Here is a 16,076-nt window from a genome sequence, read left to right as displayed (position 1 = left end):
TCTTGGTTAATTTCCATAAGTTCTGTGGAAATTGATTCAGTAGTTTTTGAGTAATCCTGCTGACAAACAAACATTTAGGGAACTGATATTTCTATAAGTGTTTGCAGCTGGTTTGAATTTAATGAGACTGTTTGAGCCTCGGTGAAGATTAAGTTGTTTGAAACATTAGTTATGATTCAACGATGTGTTCATATTGATCTATGGATACAGATGAATTCATTGAGTGGTTCACATCCATGTCTAGATTCACGGAATGAGCTCCAGTGAGTATTCTCACAGTTTTACATAATATTTCTATTTAATTTAATTTGGATTCTGTTTCTATTCTTGCACGGTGACTTGTTTCCCCTGAGGGAGATGAATAAAGGTATTTTTTACTTTATCTTATCAGAATTCATCCTCTGGAGAACAGATTGTGTTGAATTCATTACTTTTAATTATTCTATTATACAGTATTTTAACTTTTTTGATCTGGAAAATGCAGATTAACTCTTAACTCAGATCCTGAAACACTGATGTGACACAGACTCTCTCCCCTCGTTTCTCAGGTGAGTCAGCAGAGCGGGCGGAGGCAAAGTGTGAAACCCTCTGGGACCCTGACACCATGATCTGAGTGGGGGGGGTGCAGGGCGGAGGGAGGCAGGATGGTAAGTCAGCACGCTCCTAAACAGAGCCACATGTTCTGTGGCCGATTCCAGCCAATCAGAGCCCGCCGGCCCCCAGGAGCCCACTGGATCACTTTCAACACGAGGAGAGAAAAGTGTTTGTGAGGAGCTGGACTCGACCAACGAGTGTGTGTGTATGTGTGTGTGTGTGTGTGTCTTTTTTTTTTTACAAGTGTGCAAAAATCCTACAACAGCACAGAGGCCAGTAAACATGAAACCTGGCTCACATGATCCTTATAACGCAATAAATATGTTTTTATATCTGCCAGTAGGAGCCAACATAAATTCCACAGCTCTTTTTGTCTGCCTGAGCAAATGTGAGGCCAAGTGTAAGTAGATATATAACACATGAACTGTGCGTCCAAAGAACAGCTCATGAAACTCTATAAACTCTGATGTATGTGTTTTCATAAACCAGTGTTATAGTTTGAGAGGTTTTTACAAGTTTGATCCCGAATGAAAAGGTTCTTTTACGCCTTAAATACTCAAAACACTCGATATCTGAGACTTAAATACAGATTTAAAAGGTTTTACATGGTTTTAAATGTTCTTAAAGAACAGCTAATATGTCTGTAATGAAAACATTGCACAGAGACCATGCAGTAATTATAATATTCTAGTGGAGAATTAACTTTTGGCTGACTGATGATTTCAGATCCAGGTATTGAAAGTTGAGTCTGGTTCCTTTCATAGTGAATATTATTGTTTTTGTCAGGAAAGTTTCCTCTAAAGACCGAAACCGAAGCTAAAACTTGATCCTGATAACAAAACGCATATTAACGTTCGATAAGGATGAAACCACAAACATTTTAGAGAATAACATCATCTTAAAGGCTTCAGGTAAATTTTGAGAACTTCCTTTAAAACCAGTAAACAAACAGACAGGTTCTACTGAGCCGATTTATTGTACAGATTAAATGATTCCTCTCAACAAGTCGTCTAGTTCGAAAAAGGTATAAAAGAAATGCATAGTTCAAACTCTCTATGCAAATTTATACGTGGTGACGTTTTCACAGCAAACTTTTTTGAACTCCAGAATATATATTACAAAAGAAAAAGAAAAACGGTACATTTCCTAACTCATTGTATTTTTTTTTTTACACTTCAAATGAGCAGTAACACATAATGTTGGACTCGATGATTCCTCCGGGACTCGCCTGGGGCTCTTCCGGCTCCAGCTTCTCTTTCTACCAAAACTTTAAATCCACCGTTACAAAGTTCATCTCATGATTTAAAACCTTCGATTCGTCCACAGAAGAAAAACCAACAGCTGAGACACTTTCTACAAAAATACATGTCGCCGAGTTTTCTGGGTGACATGATTTTTTTTAACGTGAATTGAAACACTGGACGACCTCCTGCTGGTGGAAAGTGTGTTTGTGGAATGTCATGATTTGACACTGCACCAAACAAATCATTTTACAAACGTGTGAATGTCTCACAAAGTCCTGTGAGGACCGAGGTGAACACTCTGGAACCAGCAGGTCGGTTCTGAGAGGATCTGTCCACCCGTCGGATTCCTTCCACCTCCCTCCCACATGTTTTACGAGCAGCACGTCTCGCTGCCAATACAAACCACATGTGCCGTTAGTTGTGGGGAGGAGGAAAAATAATACTAGGCTTATTATGAACAAATTCATATTTTACATGACTGATAACATTCTCGCAGAAAAAACAACCAGTGGGCGTTTGTCTGCCGGGTCCGAGGCCTCAGTCGAAGCTCGTCTCAAGTGGGGAGACACTAGGGCTGGTCGGGGGGGCTGGCGGCCGCGGCCTCGTCGTTGCTGCTGTCCACCTCCTGCTCCATGGGGCTGTCCTCCTCCAGCTGCTGGCTGGTGTAGTTGGTGATCTCCAGGAAGCCACTGGGCTCCACCACCACGTTGGACTGGCTGGAGTCCGGCAGGATGGAGTACTGAGGAATCACCTGCACGTGTTAGTCACATCAAGGCTTTCAGTCACGCTTCAGCTCGGTCAGACACAGACGTGTCAGTGAGCTGATCATCTACTATATGATTCTATATTCATAGATCTATAGATGGTAACTAAAGATGGACACCGCGTCTCCTATTCCTACAGAAGTGAAGACACAATATCCTGAATAAGAACGCGGCCATCTTGCTCTGATGACATCAATCACGAGTCAGTCTCAGCTGTCAATCAAGAGGTTTCCCCCCCCCCCCTTGTTGTTACATCAAACTTTCACTTGAACAAATATCAGTGTGAGAAGAACCACCTAAAATGACAGGAGCCATATTTGAGAAAAATGCACTTAACGTGTAATTTGACTTTTTAGTTTGGTTCATGACCCATCTGCTAACATGGAGGAGGCCGGGTTTATGACCTAAACTGCAGCCGGCCACCAGGGGGCGAATGACAAGCTTTGGCTTCACTTTTGTGAGCTGTCACATCGTTTAATTGGTTATTTGATGATATAAAAACATGATTGACAGCTGAGACTGACTCCTGATTGGTCGAGCAGCTGTGTCGGGGGCGGGACTTCGATGCCACACCTCCACCATCACCTTTGTGCAGACTCCGCCTCCAAATGATGCCAAAAGCACAAAATGGCAGCGTTCGTATCTGAGATATTTTAGTTCAGGAGGAAGTTGAGACACGTCGTCCATCTTTATTTACAGTCAAAGGTTCGATTTTATCCAACATGTTTTATTAGAGGCTGAAGATGCTCATGAAACGTTTGCTCTGTGACGAGCAGCAGATCCACACTGAAAGTATCTGGTAGGAAACTGAACACATTCTGTAAACTGAGCTCTGTAATTTATTGCCGATAATAAATATATTTATGTGATACACATCTCACCTCGATTACCTCCAGGTCGGCCTTGCTCCTCTGTGCCGTGAGGCCCGGCATGCAGCTGAACGGCTGCGTCTTGGCGTGGGAGTGATGCATGGCGGCGCCCGAGCTGCTGATGAACTGGCCCGAGTCCAGCGTGCCGGACACAGCCTGCACCGCCAGGGCTTTACCCAGAGGGCCGCAGTCGCTGGAGGAATCCACCACCATGGGCTCCGTGCTCGGGTCGATCTCCGCCTCCATCATCGAGATCTTCAGGATGTCGGACACCGAGGGCTTGACTCCCGGGGGCCCGGAGCTGGACTCGGGGACCAGTTTGGCGGTGGCCTCTGCACTGCTGAAGACCGGCGATGAGTGGTGGGAGCTGCCGAAGGTGATCTTGGTGACGGTGGCGCTCTGTGTGATGATCGGCTGCTGCGGGGAAGACAATTCAATGAGGATAAACAAGAGATATATCGTTAATCAACTGTCAAATTATTAAAAATATACAGTGACACAATATATTGATGTATAATACTGATCAGTATCAGAATAATAAGCTAATTAGCTCTTTAACCTATAAGAGGAGAGGAGATGATTCGAGGACAAGAAGCATGTTTCTTGTTTCTAAGTTTGAAAAGAAGGAAACTTCAGCAGCAGTTTTCTCCATAACCGGAGAACATATGTTTCCTTCTCCCTGAGGAGGACACAGGATTCATGGAGCAGATGTTTGTCGGAGCAAACAACTGAATTCATTTCAGTGACGTTTCCACTTCTCATGCTGTGATTAATTTACATCCACATGTCAGAGACGTGAACAATACAGTGCAAAACACTCAGGCTGCAACAGACAGTTGTTGCATTTATAGTTTTATTAAAACCATATATCAGTCAGTTGTTATTAATTGCTAAGTTTATTAAACAGTGATGAATGTTCCTCGTGCGGCTGCTGATATTAATGAATTTGTTATTTTGTCAAATCACAGAGATGGAGAGCAGAGCTGCAGCATGAGGTAACAACATTAATCTTAGGGTTTGTATCAAGGTGAATATGAAACATGTTCGATTGCCGTGTGTGCACCCACAGGGTTTAGTGGTACGACCGCTCACCTGACTGGACACCGTGCTGACAGGGTGGTGGGCCTGCAGTGGAGGAGGGTGGGACATGGGCGTGTGCAGGGGTCTGTGGTGGGACGTGGGCGCTTGCTGGAGCTTGGGGAGCTGCGGTGTCACCAGGAGCTTGGTCGGCGTGCTCGGGGTCGTGACCTTGGCTACTAACTGGGCGGGTGCAGGCAGCGGCCGGTCCTTAGGGCTCTGGGTTAGGGTCTGGGGTTTGGGCAGAGTCTGCTCTCGTAGCTTGGGGAGATTCTTGGTCAGAGGGGGGGTGGAGGGGAAGGCAGTGGAGGAGGAGGAGGAGGAGGGCTGGCTCATCTGAGGTTTGCTCTGCAGCTGAGGTGGCGGTGGTGGCGGCGGTGCCTTGGTGGAGGTGGAGGTGTGCCGGCTCTGATCAGCCTCTGCCTGGCTCACAGGCGGCGGCTGAGCACCTACTGAGCTGGAAGTCGGCTTCACGGGATCTGCTGCTGGTTGAGAGGAGCGGTAGAACAAGCCGGTCTGAGGGTCCAAGGTGTCACCCTCCAGATCCCCCACCTCCAACACAGCTTTACTCTCAGACGCCTGGAAGAGTCACAAAGACGCCGAGTGAGGGAGAGAACAGAGGGAGGAAAGTAACACCATGAGAACTTCAGGGCATCAAGATAAAACACTATTTGTTCACATTATCAAATATTTAAGGCTCCAGATAAATTTTGGACTGATTAACTTAGATATCTTAGAAAAGTCCCACAAGTTGTGTCAGGACAGATAAGGGATGTTCACATGGAGATTAAAAGGACAAGTTGTTGTAATAATCGATTGTTCAAAACCTGGTTTCTTTTTCACTTCTGCACAACTGTCTCTCGGATCGAGAGTTTCAATCAGCTGACTTACTCCTCAGCTTTGAATTGAAACTTCATCTTCCTGAACTCTGACCCTCACCATGTGGCTGACGTGTGAAGCTGCAGCTGCTGCGGAGACGGCGGCTGGTTTGAAGTTGTGATCCTCGCCAACTCTGCTGACTTTACCTGGGGGGGGGGGGGAATCACAGTCCAGCTGTCAGGTGATCTTCACGTTACGATACAAAGCAAACAAGAGAGAGCACGGTGTTGAAGGGTCCGTCATGTGACAGCAGGAGCAGTCGTACCTGTGGAGAGGAACTCGGTGCTGGGCTCGGCCTCTGAGGTGGAGGGTCTGGACGACTCGGCGCTCGGCCTCTTCTCCTGGGTCAGCTGGATGGGCACGGCCAGCTGGCTCAGGTCGATAGTGTGCTGCCGCAGTTTGGCCTCGCCCTTCTCCTTCACTATTAAATAATAATACAGCAGCAGTTCAGGTCAAATCCATAAATGATGACAAACGAAGCTCAGCAGTTTCTACTGTACTGTTCCTGTTAAGTTACCCTGCACCATGTGATCCCTTGTATTTCTATGGAGCAGTGTTTTTAACAGAGGAGTCACAGTCCTACCAAAGGTTCCACATAATTACACTGATCCCTGTGATGAATAAGACAGTGAACAAGAAGAGAGCTGCTGAGTAAACAAGAATGTGAACAATAGAAAAGGAGAAGGAAATGCATTAAAAGGATACGTCATATGAAATCTAATGAGAAACACGGCCACTCCAACAACATGCGTCTGCTTACAAAACAGACACGTTGCACTTTTCTATTTTTCAGAAAATGTTTCCCATTAAAGGAAATGAAGGGAGGATGCTCTCTGAGTCAATGGAAGACTTTTGATACGAAACATCTGTGCAGGAAATGATGCATTTATTTGTGAGTCCTTAAAAATGGCGATGTCGAAGGTGAATTATTGTAAATTAGTGACTAACAACTAAATCACTGTTAAATCTTCTACTCGAGGCAACAGTGTGAAACGGCTGATAAACGTCCAGATGTGTATTTATCAAGAAAACTGGTAAATGTGCATGAAGGAAATTAAAATAGAAACAACAATCTAGGGAAACTGGGAATCTTCTTAACAAAATATGATAAAAAATGTCAAGATAAATGATTAAATTAGGAATAAACACGTGACACATGATCCCGTGTTGAATACTTCTCTCTGTAGTTCAGGTAAATAAAAAGCTTTTTACTTGATAAGATATTTGAGTGGTTAACACAGAGAGATCACAAGGTGTTTTTAAGGTGGTTGACGATAACAAACGAGGAAAAACTTCCATTAGAATAACCGGATCTCTCACAATCATCTCTTCAGGGACTTTACATTCAGAATCGGTCTAAAAAACCCTCCCCACCCTTAAATACTCCACTCGGCTCTTATCTCTGCTCATCAAACCCAGTTCTACAGGTTAGTCACACAATGAGCTCAGTGTGAGAGTCACACGGGAAAAACACATTGTTTTTTGGACTTTGCTTGATGGCAGCTCGGCTGGAAACTAAAAGTGGACGGAGTGTTTACCCCTCGAGGCTCTGGAGCAATCTGCCCGATGAGATCAGGTCGGCTGATGCAGACAAACTTCTATCGGAGACACTTTTTCCTTTTACTTTAATCTAAAACAAATCTGATTTATCTTTTAATTCTGATGATTTAATGACTCCCTTGTTTTAATGGCTGCCTGGTCAAGCTATTTGTAATCTGATGTTTTAAAGTGCTGTATAAATAAAGATTATAAAAGGTGGTTTCCAAAAAACTTTTAAATATTATTTGCTAAAGGCTGAAGGGCTAAGATTACGAAGGCGTGTGATGTATGAGGGTATTTTTGACAGATTCGTACGCTGGTGAACAGAAGGAACCTCTGCTCGACTCTGCAGAGCTGCTGTCGTCATGTTCACAGGTGATAACCAACCCCCCCCCCCCCCCTCCCTGGTTTGTTTACATTGCAGGTGTTCCCCGACATAGAGAGCTCACCAGTAATTTGTTGCAGCTCCAGCAGAGCTTTGATGGTGGAAGTCGCTGACTGGGATTCCCCGCCTGTCACCTCCTGGTAGATGATAGTGGGGCCGGACTCCACCGACACTTCCTGCTCAGTCCACTCATGCTCCCTGGTGGAGAACAGCTGCACTACAGGCTGCATTTCTGAGGAATGACGGGAGAAAACGTTTACAGAGTGAATGTTCTCGTGAAGGCAAAAGAAAAACACAAGGCTACAACTAATTCATCTCTGATCGAGTGCCCCAGAGGAGGAGAAGGAGAAGAAGAGCAGGATACCTTGACCGCTGCCGTGTGAGGCCTCGCCTGCCGAGCTGCTCCTCTCCGTGAAGCTGGCGACCTCGTCCTTCGCGGACCCGTCCGAGCAGGAGGCCAGAACATGACCTGCTTCTGCAGCTCGGGTCGCCTGCTGCAGCGTCTCAGTGACCAGCTGCCGGGTCTGCTCGCTCACCACCGCCGTCTGGAAAACGGGCTTGGGCTTGATGAGAACCTGGAAAGAAAAAACAGAACGTGTTTGTAAAGCAGAATTGATATTTTTACAATATTCATTTCATACAAGATACAGGCTGTAATGTGATAAACGTCCAAATTCACAATCCCTGTGGTTGCAGCTGACTCAGGTTGACAGGAGGCGGCTTGTTAAAGCTGCTTTTATTCATAATTATAATACAATTTATGTTTATAGAACTGTACATGTAAACTGTGTCAATAGAACCAAGTCACTGATCTTAATTCCTCTTCATGACTGAACAGAAAAGTTGAATTCAGACTAAATATGACAATCAATAGATGAGTTTAACTTTAAAAACAATGACTCACTGTTTGTGAATGGACAAGAGGAAGTTAACGAGTGTAATAAAATACTACGATCTAATGTCACGAGGCTCGTTTGACGGCTACGACCTATTTTCATCCCTCAGCGAAAAACCACCTTGAAAGTAGCACGATGGAATTAACTTCCTGAAAACATATATCCTGATAAGTTCCGATTCCCTAAAAGAGTCAGAGAGAAACGCTGCAGGGAGAGAAGCCGATCGTCTGAGATATAAGAGTTTCTACGGAACCATTCATCTCCTTGTTAACTCTCCAAAAATAGAAATAAAAATCCCCAGGAAGTGAAGACACGTCTGTGGTTTCACTGCTCAGGACATTCACACCTGACCTGTAAATAAACCCTGGAATCGAACCCACTGACTTTTCTCTGCAGTGTTTTTCTCGCTTTGCTGAAAGTTGACGTGTGAAAATCTAAACTACCACAATTACTACAATCCAACGTCTTCTCTGTATCGACTTTAGAAGGTGGTGGTAGGTCAGTGTGGTGATTACAGCTTGTTGCTTTGTTTCAAACAGGTCAAAAATACTATTGAATTCCAGGTTTAATGTCAGAAACACGATCGAGTTGCAGGAGACCGACGCTCTACAGCTGTTTGACCTTCAGTCTGCTCAGTGCTCAGAGTCGACTCTCTCCCTGAATGAGGGAAGTAAAAGAGGAGGAAGAGGAAAGTTCAGCCAGTAGAACGGGGGATTTCTCTCCTTTGTGTCAACCTGATTGCATTTAATTACAAACTCTCACTTCTCTGGAAACCTTCTCGTGTGCAGGTGTCAACAGGTTCGTGACTGAATGTGCAGCTCACAGAACGAACCTCACGTCAGTCGCTCGTTCTCATTTTCACAGATTTCTACAGAGTTTCCCCTGCAACTGTAAAAATGATCTATAAGATAAACTCGTGTTTGGTTGCTTCAGTAAACAGAAGCGTCCGATTGGCTGGTGGAGATGTGTCACCTGCGTCTTGCCCTGCTGGCCGTAGACGATCTTGGTCGGGATGATCTTGGTGGCGGTGGCCTGGGATCCAGCGCTCAGGCCTTTGGGCTGGGTGACGATCATCTTGGTGATGGGTCTGGAGGCGGTGATGATCGCTGGCTTGGTCCCTTGAATGGCCTGTAGGCTCTTCTCCCCCTGCATCAAAGCAGAAACACACGTATGTCTCTGCAATGAAAGCAGTTACACAGCACATGTGGGATTTAGGTTTTCAAGGAATTTGGCGACACCAAGTGGTAGAATCAAAAACAACAGGGTGAAACATTTCCAACATAAGATCTTTACAAACAAATGATCACAACCTCTGAATCATTTTAAAAGATTATTTAACGTGTCAATTTTGAAATGCATTATGTAATTTTTGTCTGTAAAAAGATCTCAGATAAAACATCCTATTAAAAACCTACTTTTAACATTAAAATACTAATAGAAAAACTCAAATAAAGCATTGAAAGTTGCAGCTACATTAATTTTCTCTGTAAATATATGAAACTAAGGAGTTTCAATGAGATCTAGAAATGATAATAAACACACAACAATACAATTTCTTACAGAGAACTCCCTCATTCTAATGTTCATGCTGTAATTTGGAAAGAAGAACTGATGATGAATGAATAATCTGGACCAAAGCTCTTAAATATAAAGTTTGACTGACCCCAGCATTCAGAAGTGTGGTGACCACGTTCTTGCCCGGCAGCCCCTGGATGGTGGCTCCTTTTCCCGTCGTCTTCTGAACCACGATGACGTTGGGTTTGGACGTCATGGGGATGGTGGTGATCTTCGTGGTCGTGCCTGTGGAGGAGGGAAAACAACATTTCATTGAACCACAACACGTCGCAGGGAGCGGTGCAGATATCGAACTGTTACAGAACTGTGCCGAACTCACCGGACACGATGTTGCTGCTGATGATTTTCCCGCCCAGAGTGGCCAGCGACTTGGGTACCACGGTGATGATGCTGCCGCTGGTGGTCTTCACGTAGGTAGCCCCCCCACCAGCAGCTGATATTCTTGCTCCGATGTTGGTGCCGACAGTGGGTCGGGTGTAGGTTCCCTGGGAGGCTGTGTGCAGAGTGAGCCCAGGTGAGAATACAGTAGTGAAGCAGACTGGTTTTAAATGAAGGGGACTAGATTTGCATTTTGCCTATCACTTTTTACATCTTTTATCTTTTATATATTTTTATTCAGAAATGTTTATGTCGAAATAAATGTTACTTTGTATAGATATTGGAAAAAAGTGAGTAAATAAGAAGTAAACAGTGAGTAAATATATACTGGTTTTCTATTTTTCATTGCTTTCCTATGTATGTTGTATTTATTGCGTTTTTATGTTTCTATGTTAATTGTAAGCACCAATTACCAGAGCAAATTCCTTGTAGGTGTAAACCTACTTGGCAATAAAATACTTCTGATTCTGATTCTGATTCTGATTCTGATTCTGATTCTGATTCTGATTGGTTTCTCGGGGGGGGAGTGGACCGACCTGTGGGCTGAGTGACCAGCTTGGTGGTCATGATGGCTCCGTTGCTGCTGACCACCATGATGGGAGAGGAGCTGCTGCCGGACAGAGCCACTGACGAAGGCTTGGGCAGGATTTTACTGGGCTGAACCTGCTGGGTGATGATTTTCACTCCTGCACACAAACAACACAGTTAATTAGAGTTGTTTGTCCTAAGTTACTTAAATACAGAGCTATTACAGATTAGTCATTTAAAATAAAGTATCCTACATCCAGAGACTCAAAGAATAACCTGATATCTAGTTAGAAATAAAGAGAAATTGAAGTGGAAAGAAGGAACCATCATGTGATGCATCCTTACCGGACTCCTGTTTGATCTGGATGGTCGGCTTGGTTCCAGGTAAGGAGGAGGTGACCTGGGTCTGACCGATGCCGGCGACTCCTAGAGGTGAGCCCTGCTGCAGGTGTTTGGGGGAGTGCTGTTTGGTGAACTGGGCCAGGATCTGAGTGGGTGAGCCCACCAGTGTCTTGGGTGAAGGAAGTCGGGCTGACGCCACCTTCACTGCAGAAGAACCAGAACCTACGACAGTGAACACTGATAATGAGACATTAGAGACGGTAGGAAAAAGCTCATATTATGCATCTGTGCCTTCAAGTGAAAACAAATGAATATATAAAGTTTCAAATATGAAATGCAGGTTCTTGGAAACCGAACACGTATGTTGGACCTACATTGTGAGACCGTTGACATGACCACCGACGGACTGGAGGACACCACTGATGTCACGGCGACGGTGTTGGCGTTGCTGGAGGGGAACACCACCGTCTGTTTCTGCGTGGGCGCGGTCAGCATGGTGGAGGCGCCCAGCTTGGACAAGGCGGCGGCGTTGTGGGCGTGAGACTTGGACAGGATGTTGGGCACAAAGTTGGAGCTCGGGGAAGTCGTGACGATGATCACCTGAAGGATCAGAAAGACGTTAGAACTCTGGAGCAGCGTGAGAAACGTGAGCGAGCGGCGCGACTCACCTTCTGCGTAGTGGTGTTGGTGGTCTGGATGGTCGGCTTGGTGAAGGTGATCTTGACGGGGGACAGGTGAGGCGGCAGCGAGTTGGCGATGCTCTGCATGATGTTGCTCATCTTGGGGCTGCTGCCCATTGGCACCGTGATGCTCTTGGAAACCTGCGGAGAGATCTTGGAAACCTCCTTCAGCATCACCGGCGACGAGCTGGACGAGTTGGTTCGCCGGCGCTTGCGAGGCTTCTCGTCTTCATCAGAACAACTCACACCTGGGAGGGAAGGTGAAAGGTGAAAGATCAGGATGTGGCTGGGATGAAATAATGATGAAGGATTACTCTGTCTATTACTTTCTTGATTCATTTATTCATTATTTGGTTTATTCACCAAGAAAATAGTGAAATTGTCCATCACAGTCGCCAACAAGTCCAAAAACCAGGATTTAGAAATGTACTATAATTATTTAATAGTTAATTTCTATCTGGTCTATTTCCATTTAATATAAGACCTATTATGAAGTTGAGACTGACTTTTCACATAGACCGTGCTCCCACTGGGCAGCACCACCACGTTGGACGAGGGACTGGGAGGTCGTGGTGACTTCACCGCTACTCCCATCACGCCGCTGGTGGATGTAGCGTTGGTGGAGGTGCAGGTGGTGCTTGTGTAGGAGTAACATACGACCACTGCAGGGAAGGGAATGAAACATGTCATTTAAGGTCTAATCGGTTTCAAGATGCCCTTAGTCTAAAAAAAAGGTGTTTCTGACCCACCTTCTTTGTTTCCTGTTTCAGCCGGCAACAGAAGGGAGGCGTTCTGATTGGCCGTGGCGCTGGCTACCGCGTTAGCAGTGACAGTAAAAGCTGTTTGAGGGACCAGCCTCGGCAGCAAGGGAACGAGCCGGCGTCCTTCGATGGACCATTCAGACGAGCTGTTAGGACCGGACATGCTGAAAAGAGGTGACACAACATTTAGTTCCTACAAGTCGCAGCCCAGAGGGGATCAGAGATTCAATAAGATCAGATTTGTTGGAGTAAACACAGCCTGTTTATTCTGAAGAGACCGATAGAAACTAACTTTTACTATTAGAAAAATACACAAATGTTTAAACGAAATATCTTTACAAACCATATAAATATCTAAAAGAGCCGTTATCATGTTTTAACCCCTTTAGGATGAATCAAAAATACAGCAGTTAACCTTACTTATGAACATTTCCCAAATTACACAATACACTCTGAATGTTAATATTGTTTTCTTCTCTTCCCATTAACATCTGAACCTGCAGATAATCAGTCAATCATCTCAGAGCCCATCTGTGCAGTTAACGACCACTTGCAACTAAATCATCTGCACTAATGAGGAAGCTATTTAGAGTGTTTCATTAGCTCACTGAAATTACACAAGAATAGAATTAAACACACAAGATAATAAATCAACCTGCTCATTCAATGGGCTATTTTACATAATGTTATGCACATGATAAATGACCCTCAAACATCAGCTGTTTACTCACTGATAAGCAATTGTAGTGAGGCGTTCATCATTGACGGCCCGGCGGACTTCTGCACGATGGCGCTCAGTTGAGATTCTAGGAAGACGGTGGACAAAACAACATTAGTGTTTAAAATCTGAAGAAACTGTTCCTCTCACTCATCCAGTTTTAGAACACGTGGGGGAACCATTACCCGAGGATTTTAGTGAGTTCTCCTAGAAGATCCTTCTTCTCCTTGGTCAGGTCTCCCTGGGCTCTCAGTGCGCTGATGACCCCGGCGTAGGCCTCCAGCTCTGGAAACACAGAAACACACGTCAACCACCTCGTTCCTCAGGAGGAGAAGTGACGGTCAAATATATCTTTTCACAAATCAATGATCTTACCCAGTTTACGGAGAATTCTTTTGCACTCATCCCTGCCCAGGTCAAGGATGGTGGGCCATACCACTGGCATGGTACCAGTCAGCACTGGCTTCTCCAGCTGAATCATGGGCTGAGTGGAGAAACGACAATAATGCATTTATGAGCAAACGAGGTCCCATAAACCATCGTGCTGCTGGTGGTTTCTTCTCCGAGTCACAGGCTCTGGGTGTTTATCCTTAAGAGCCTCACGAGAGGAATGAACTCTGTGTTTTCTGAAGGGGGAACCTCGATGCATTTTAATTAAGTGCACTTGAAATTAATTGAATCTATTCCCCCATAAAGACGCTTTTCCCCCCAGTGAACTGCTCGGAGTAATTATTCGGCAAATCAGCATCAATTATGCAGCTTTTAAGCAAAACCTGAGTAAAGGACAAATGAAACCTTGTTATTACTTAATTCATGTATTGCAGCAGTCAGTCAGAAAAGACAAACTTCCTCACTGCATCCGTTTATGGTTTAATGTTCTGGTTGTTTCCAGCAACATGAACAAAGTCTTGCTCAGCTCTTCAGGCATTGGAAGCAGTGCAGAGGCCTGTTTATATAAGTTATATTCAGGTATGTGTGATTTTTTTAAGAATTAACTAAATATTAAAGAATGTATTTATATATAGCCATCATTTGTCCGTGCATCTCAGTCAGAAGCATAGTCTGTTGTTGATTTACTGTGAAGCACATTAAACCCTTTCAGTTCAGTACACTTCACTTGTACATTACAGTTAAGTTACTAGAAAATAACCATTCATCAAATGATAAAATGTCGCACTTGTGTCTAAATTGTAATTCCACCACACACTAAAATGTTTACTTTAATCATACACATTTAATTATTTAACCATTCAGTATTTATCTACGCTCTTACATTGGTGTTTGGTTAGAGTTGTCATTTTACAGTCATATACACAACTCTCACTTTATACTGGTAGTGTGCTGCACTGAGTTCTAACTGTCCCTGGACACTGCACTGATGTCATCATTGTTTACTTTCTTGTTTTTACTTAGAATTTAGTATTTTCACTTTTTTCTGCATGACAGTTATACGAGGCGACACAAACAACTCCTGGTAGTTGGATCAATTCATTGTTGTTGTTGTTGTTCTTTTTTACATAGGAATTGCTGACAGCAAGACAAACATTATATCAGCTGAAATACACCTAAAAGAATGATGTCAACTGAATTAATGAATCTGGATTAATGGATCAACTGGGTTTACTGGGTTTTCGCACTGACAGCACCGCCCACCACTGGACACCCCAGTAACTACAAAACACTGGAGCAGAGGACAAGGCCAAGCACACAATAATAAAAACATTTAGCTTAGATAACAACTGACAGAACGATGATCACAGACGATCCCAACCATCACAGACCTCGAGTGTGTTTCTAATGTTGTTCTGCTATTAGAGATCATGGAGAAAAACATTAGGATCATTTAATCTGGCTCTGGGGGGGTGGGGTGGGGGGGGATTGACGGATCGTTCATCAAATCCTCCCTCGTCCACGGAGCAGCGACCGCACACCGGTAAAACACCCAGAAAAGACGCGGATCCTCGGCCGAACGACGGACTAACGTCGTGTTTTGACGGATCCCGCAGAGAAAAGCCCTTCGCGATGGAGGGTGTTAGCATAGCACGGCTAAGCTAGCTGCGCCCCTGTGGAGCTACATCCATCTCTTACCATCTGTTGGCAGCGCAGCTTCAGGGTAAATCCGAGATCCACGCGAACATGGCTGGATCCGAGGAACCGAGGCGGGGGTAGGGACACGAGTCACGGCGGGGGAATGTGTCAGTGTCCGCCGAGGTGCACCAGTGTTTACGTTGTGTGTTAGCTTAGCTTCGGCTGCTAGCTCTGTGGATGGAGGGGCGTCTTCTTCCTCGTAAGAATGTCGGGGTGCGTACATACAGTGAGGACGCGGTGCTGCCACCCACATGCGGGCGAGCGAACTGCAGCTGGCCAAAGTTAAAGGTCCAGTGTGTCAGATTTAGTTGAAATTATTTATTGTTAGAAAATATAAATACATTTTCACTTATCATTTTAATTGTATGAATTTTTGTTTACTTTACTGTAGATTGGATCCTTTATATTTAAATACTTTATGTTTAAATCAGTAAATAGTAATATAAAATGTAATCTACACACAATTATATTCATATTGTGAAATTAATGAATGTAAATAGTCACAAAAAAATCATTTTCAACATATATAAAAAAATAAAATACCATTATCTATATTAATAGAAAATGTACCAGTCTACATAATGAATTATTTTACAAAGGTACTTTTTCATGTTAAATGTTGCACCTGTAATGACCGAGTTCATGTTAAATTGCTGATTTAACCTATAAATTGTAAATATTTGGTACTTTTTCCACCACCAGTCTAAGAGTTTTGTGATGTACGAGCAGCTCCTGAACGCAACAGGATGGAAGGTGGGT

General features: G+C 44.3%; 1 protein-coding gene across 3 annotated transcripts; it reads right to left on the bottom strand.

Annotated features, from left to right (window-relative positions):
• Positions 1 to 1,551: 1,551 nt before the first annotated feature.
• emsy (EMSY transcriptional repressor, BRCA2 interacting) lies at positions 1,552 to 15,524 on the bottom strand. Of its 3 annotated transcripts, none has more exons than XM_053442264.1 (20): positions 15,318 to 15,524; positions 13,605 to 13,713; positions 13,415 to 13,514; positions 13,243 to 13,317; positions 12,500 to 12,675; positions 12,257 to 12,412; positions 11,739 to 11,998; positions 11,445 to 11,670; positions 11,074 to 11,292; positions 10,737 to 10,886; positions 10,142 to 10,315; positions 9,911 to 10,047; positions 9,220 to 9,423; positions 7,716 to 7,926; positions 7,416 to 7,583; positions 5,693 to 5,848; positions 5,488 to 5,573; positions 4,564 to 5,127; positions 3,484 to 3,888; positions 1,552 to 2,577 (listed from the first exon to the last, which is right to left on the bottom strand). In XM_053442264.1, the coding sequence occupies exons 1-20, from the start codon at positions 15,318 to 15,320 to the stop codon at positions 2,407 to 2,409; spliced, it is 3,750 nt and encodes a 1,249-aa protein (XP_053298239.1). In that variant the 5' UTR covers positions 15,321 to 15,524; the 3' UTR covers positions 1,552 to 2,406. The 3 variants fall into 3 exon arrangements, with proteins under 3 accessions (XP_053298239.1, XP_053298241.1, XP_053298240.1); XM_053442266.1 differs by having other exon boundaries at positions 9,220 to 9,393; XM_053442265.1 differs by having other exon boundaries at positions 11,074 to 11,274.
• Between the last annotated feature and the right edge of the window lie 552 nt (positions 15,525 to 16,076).

The sequence above is a fragment of the Pleuronectes platessa genome, chromosome 15, assembly GCF_947347685.1.
Source record: "Pleuronectes platessa chromosome 15, fPlePla1.1, whole genome shotgun sequence".
In the NCBI taxonomy this organism is placed as follows: Eukaryota; Metazoa; Chordata; class Actinopteri; order Pleuronectiformes; family Pleuronectidae; genus Pleuronectes; species Pleuronectes platessa.
This window is presented reverse-complemented; position numbering and strand designations above follow the sequence as displayed.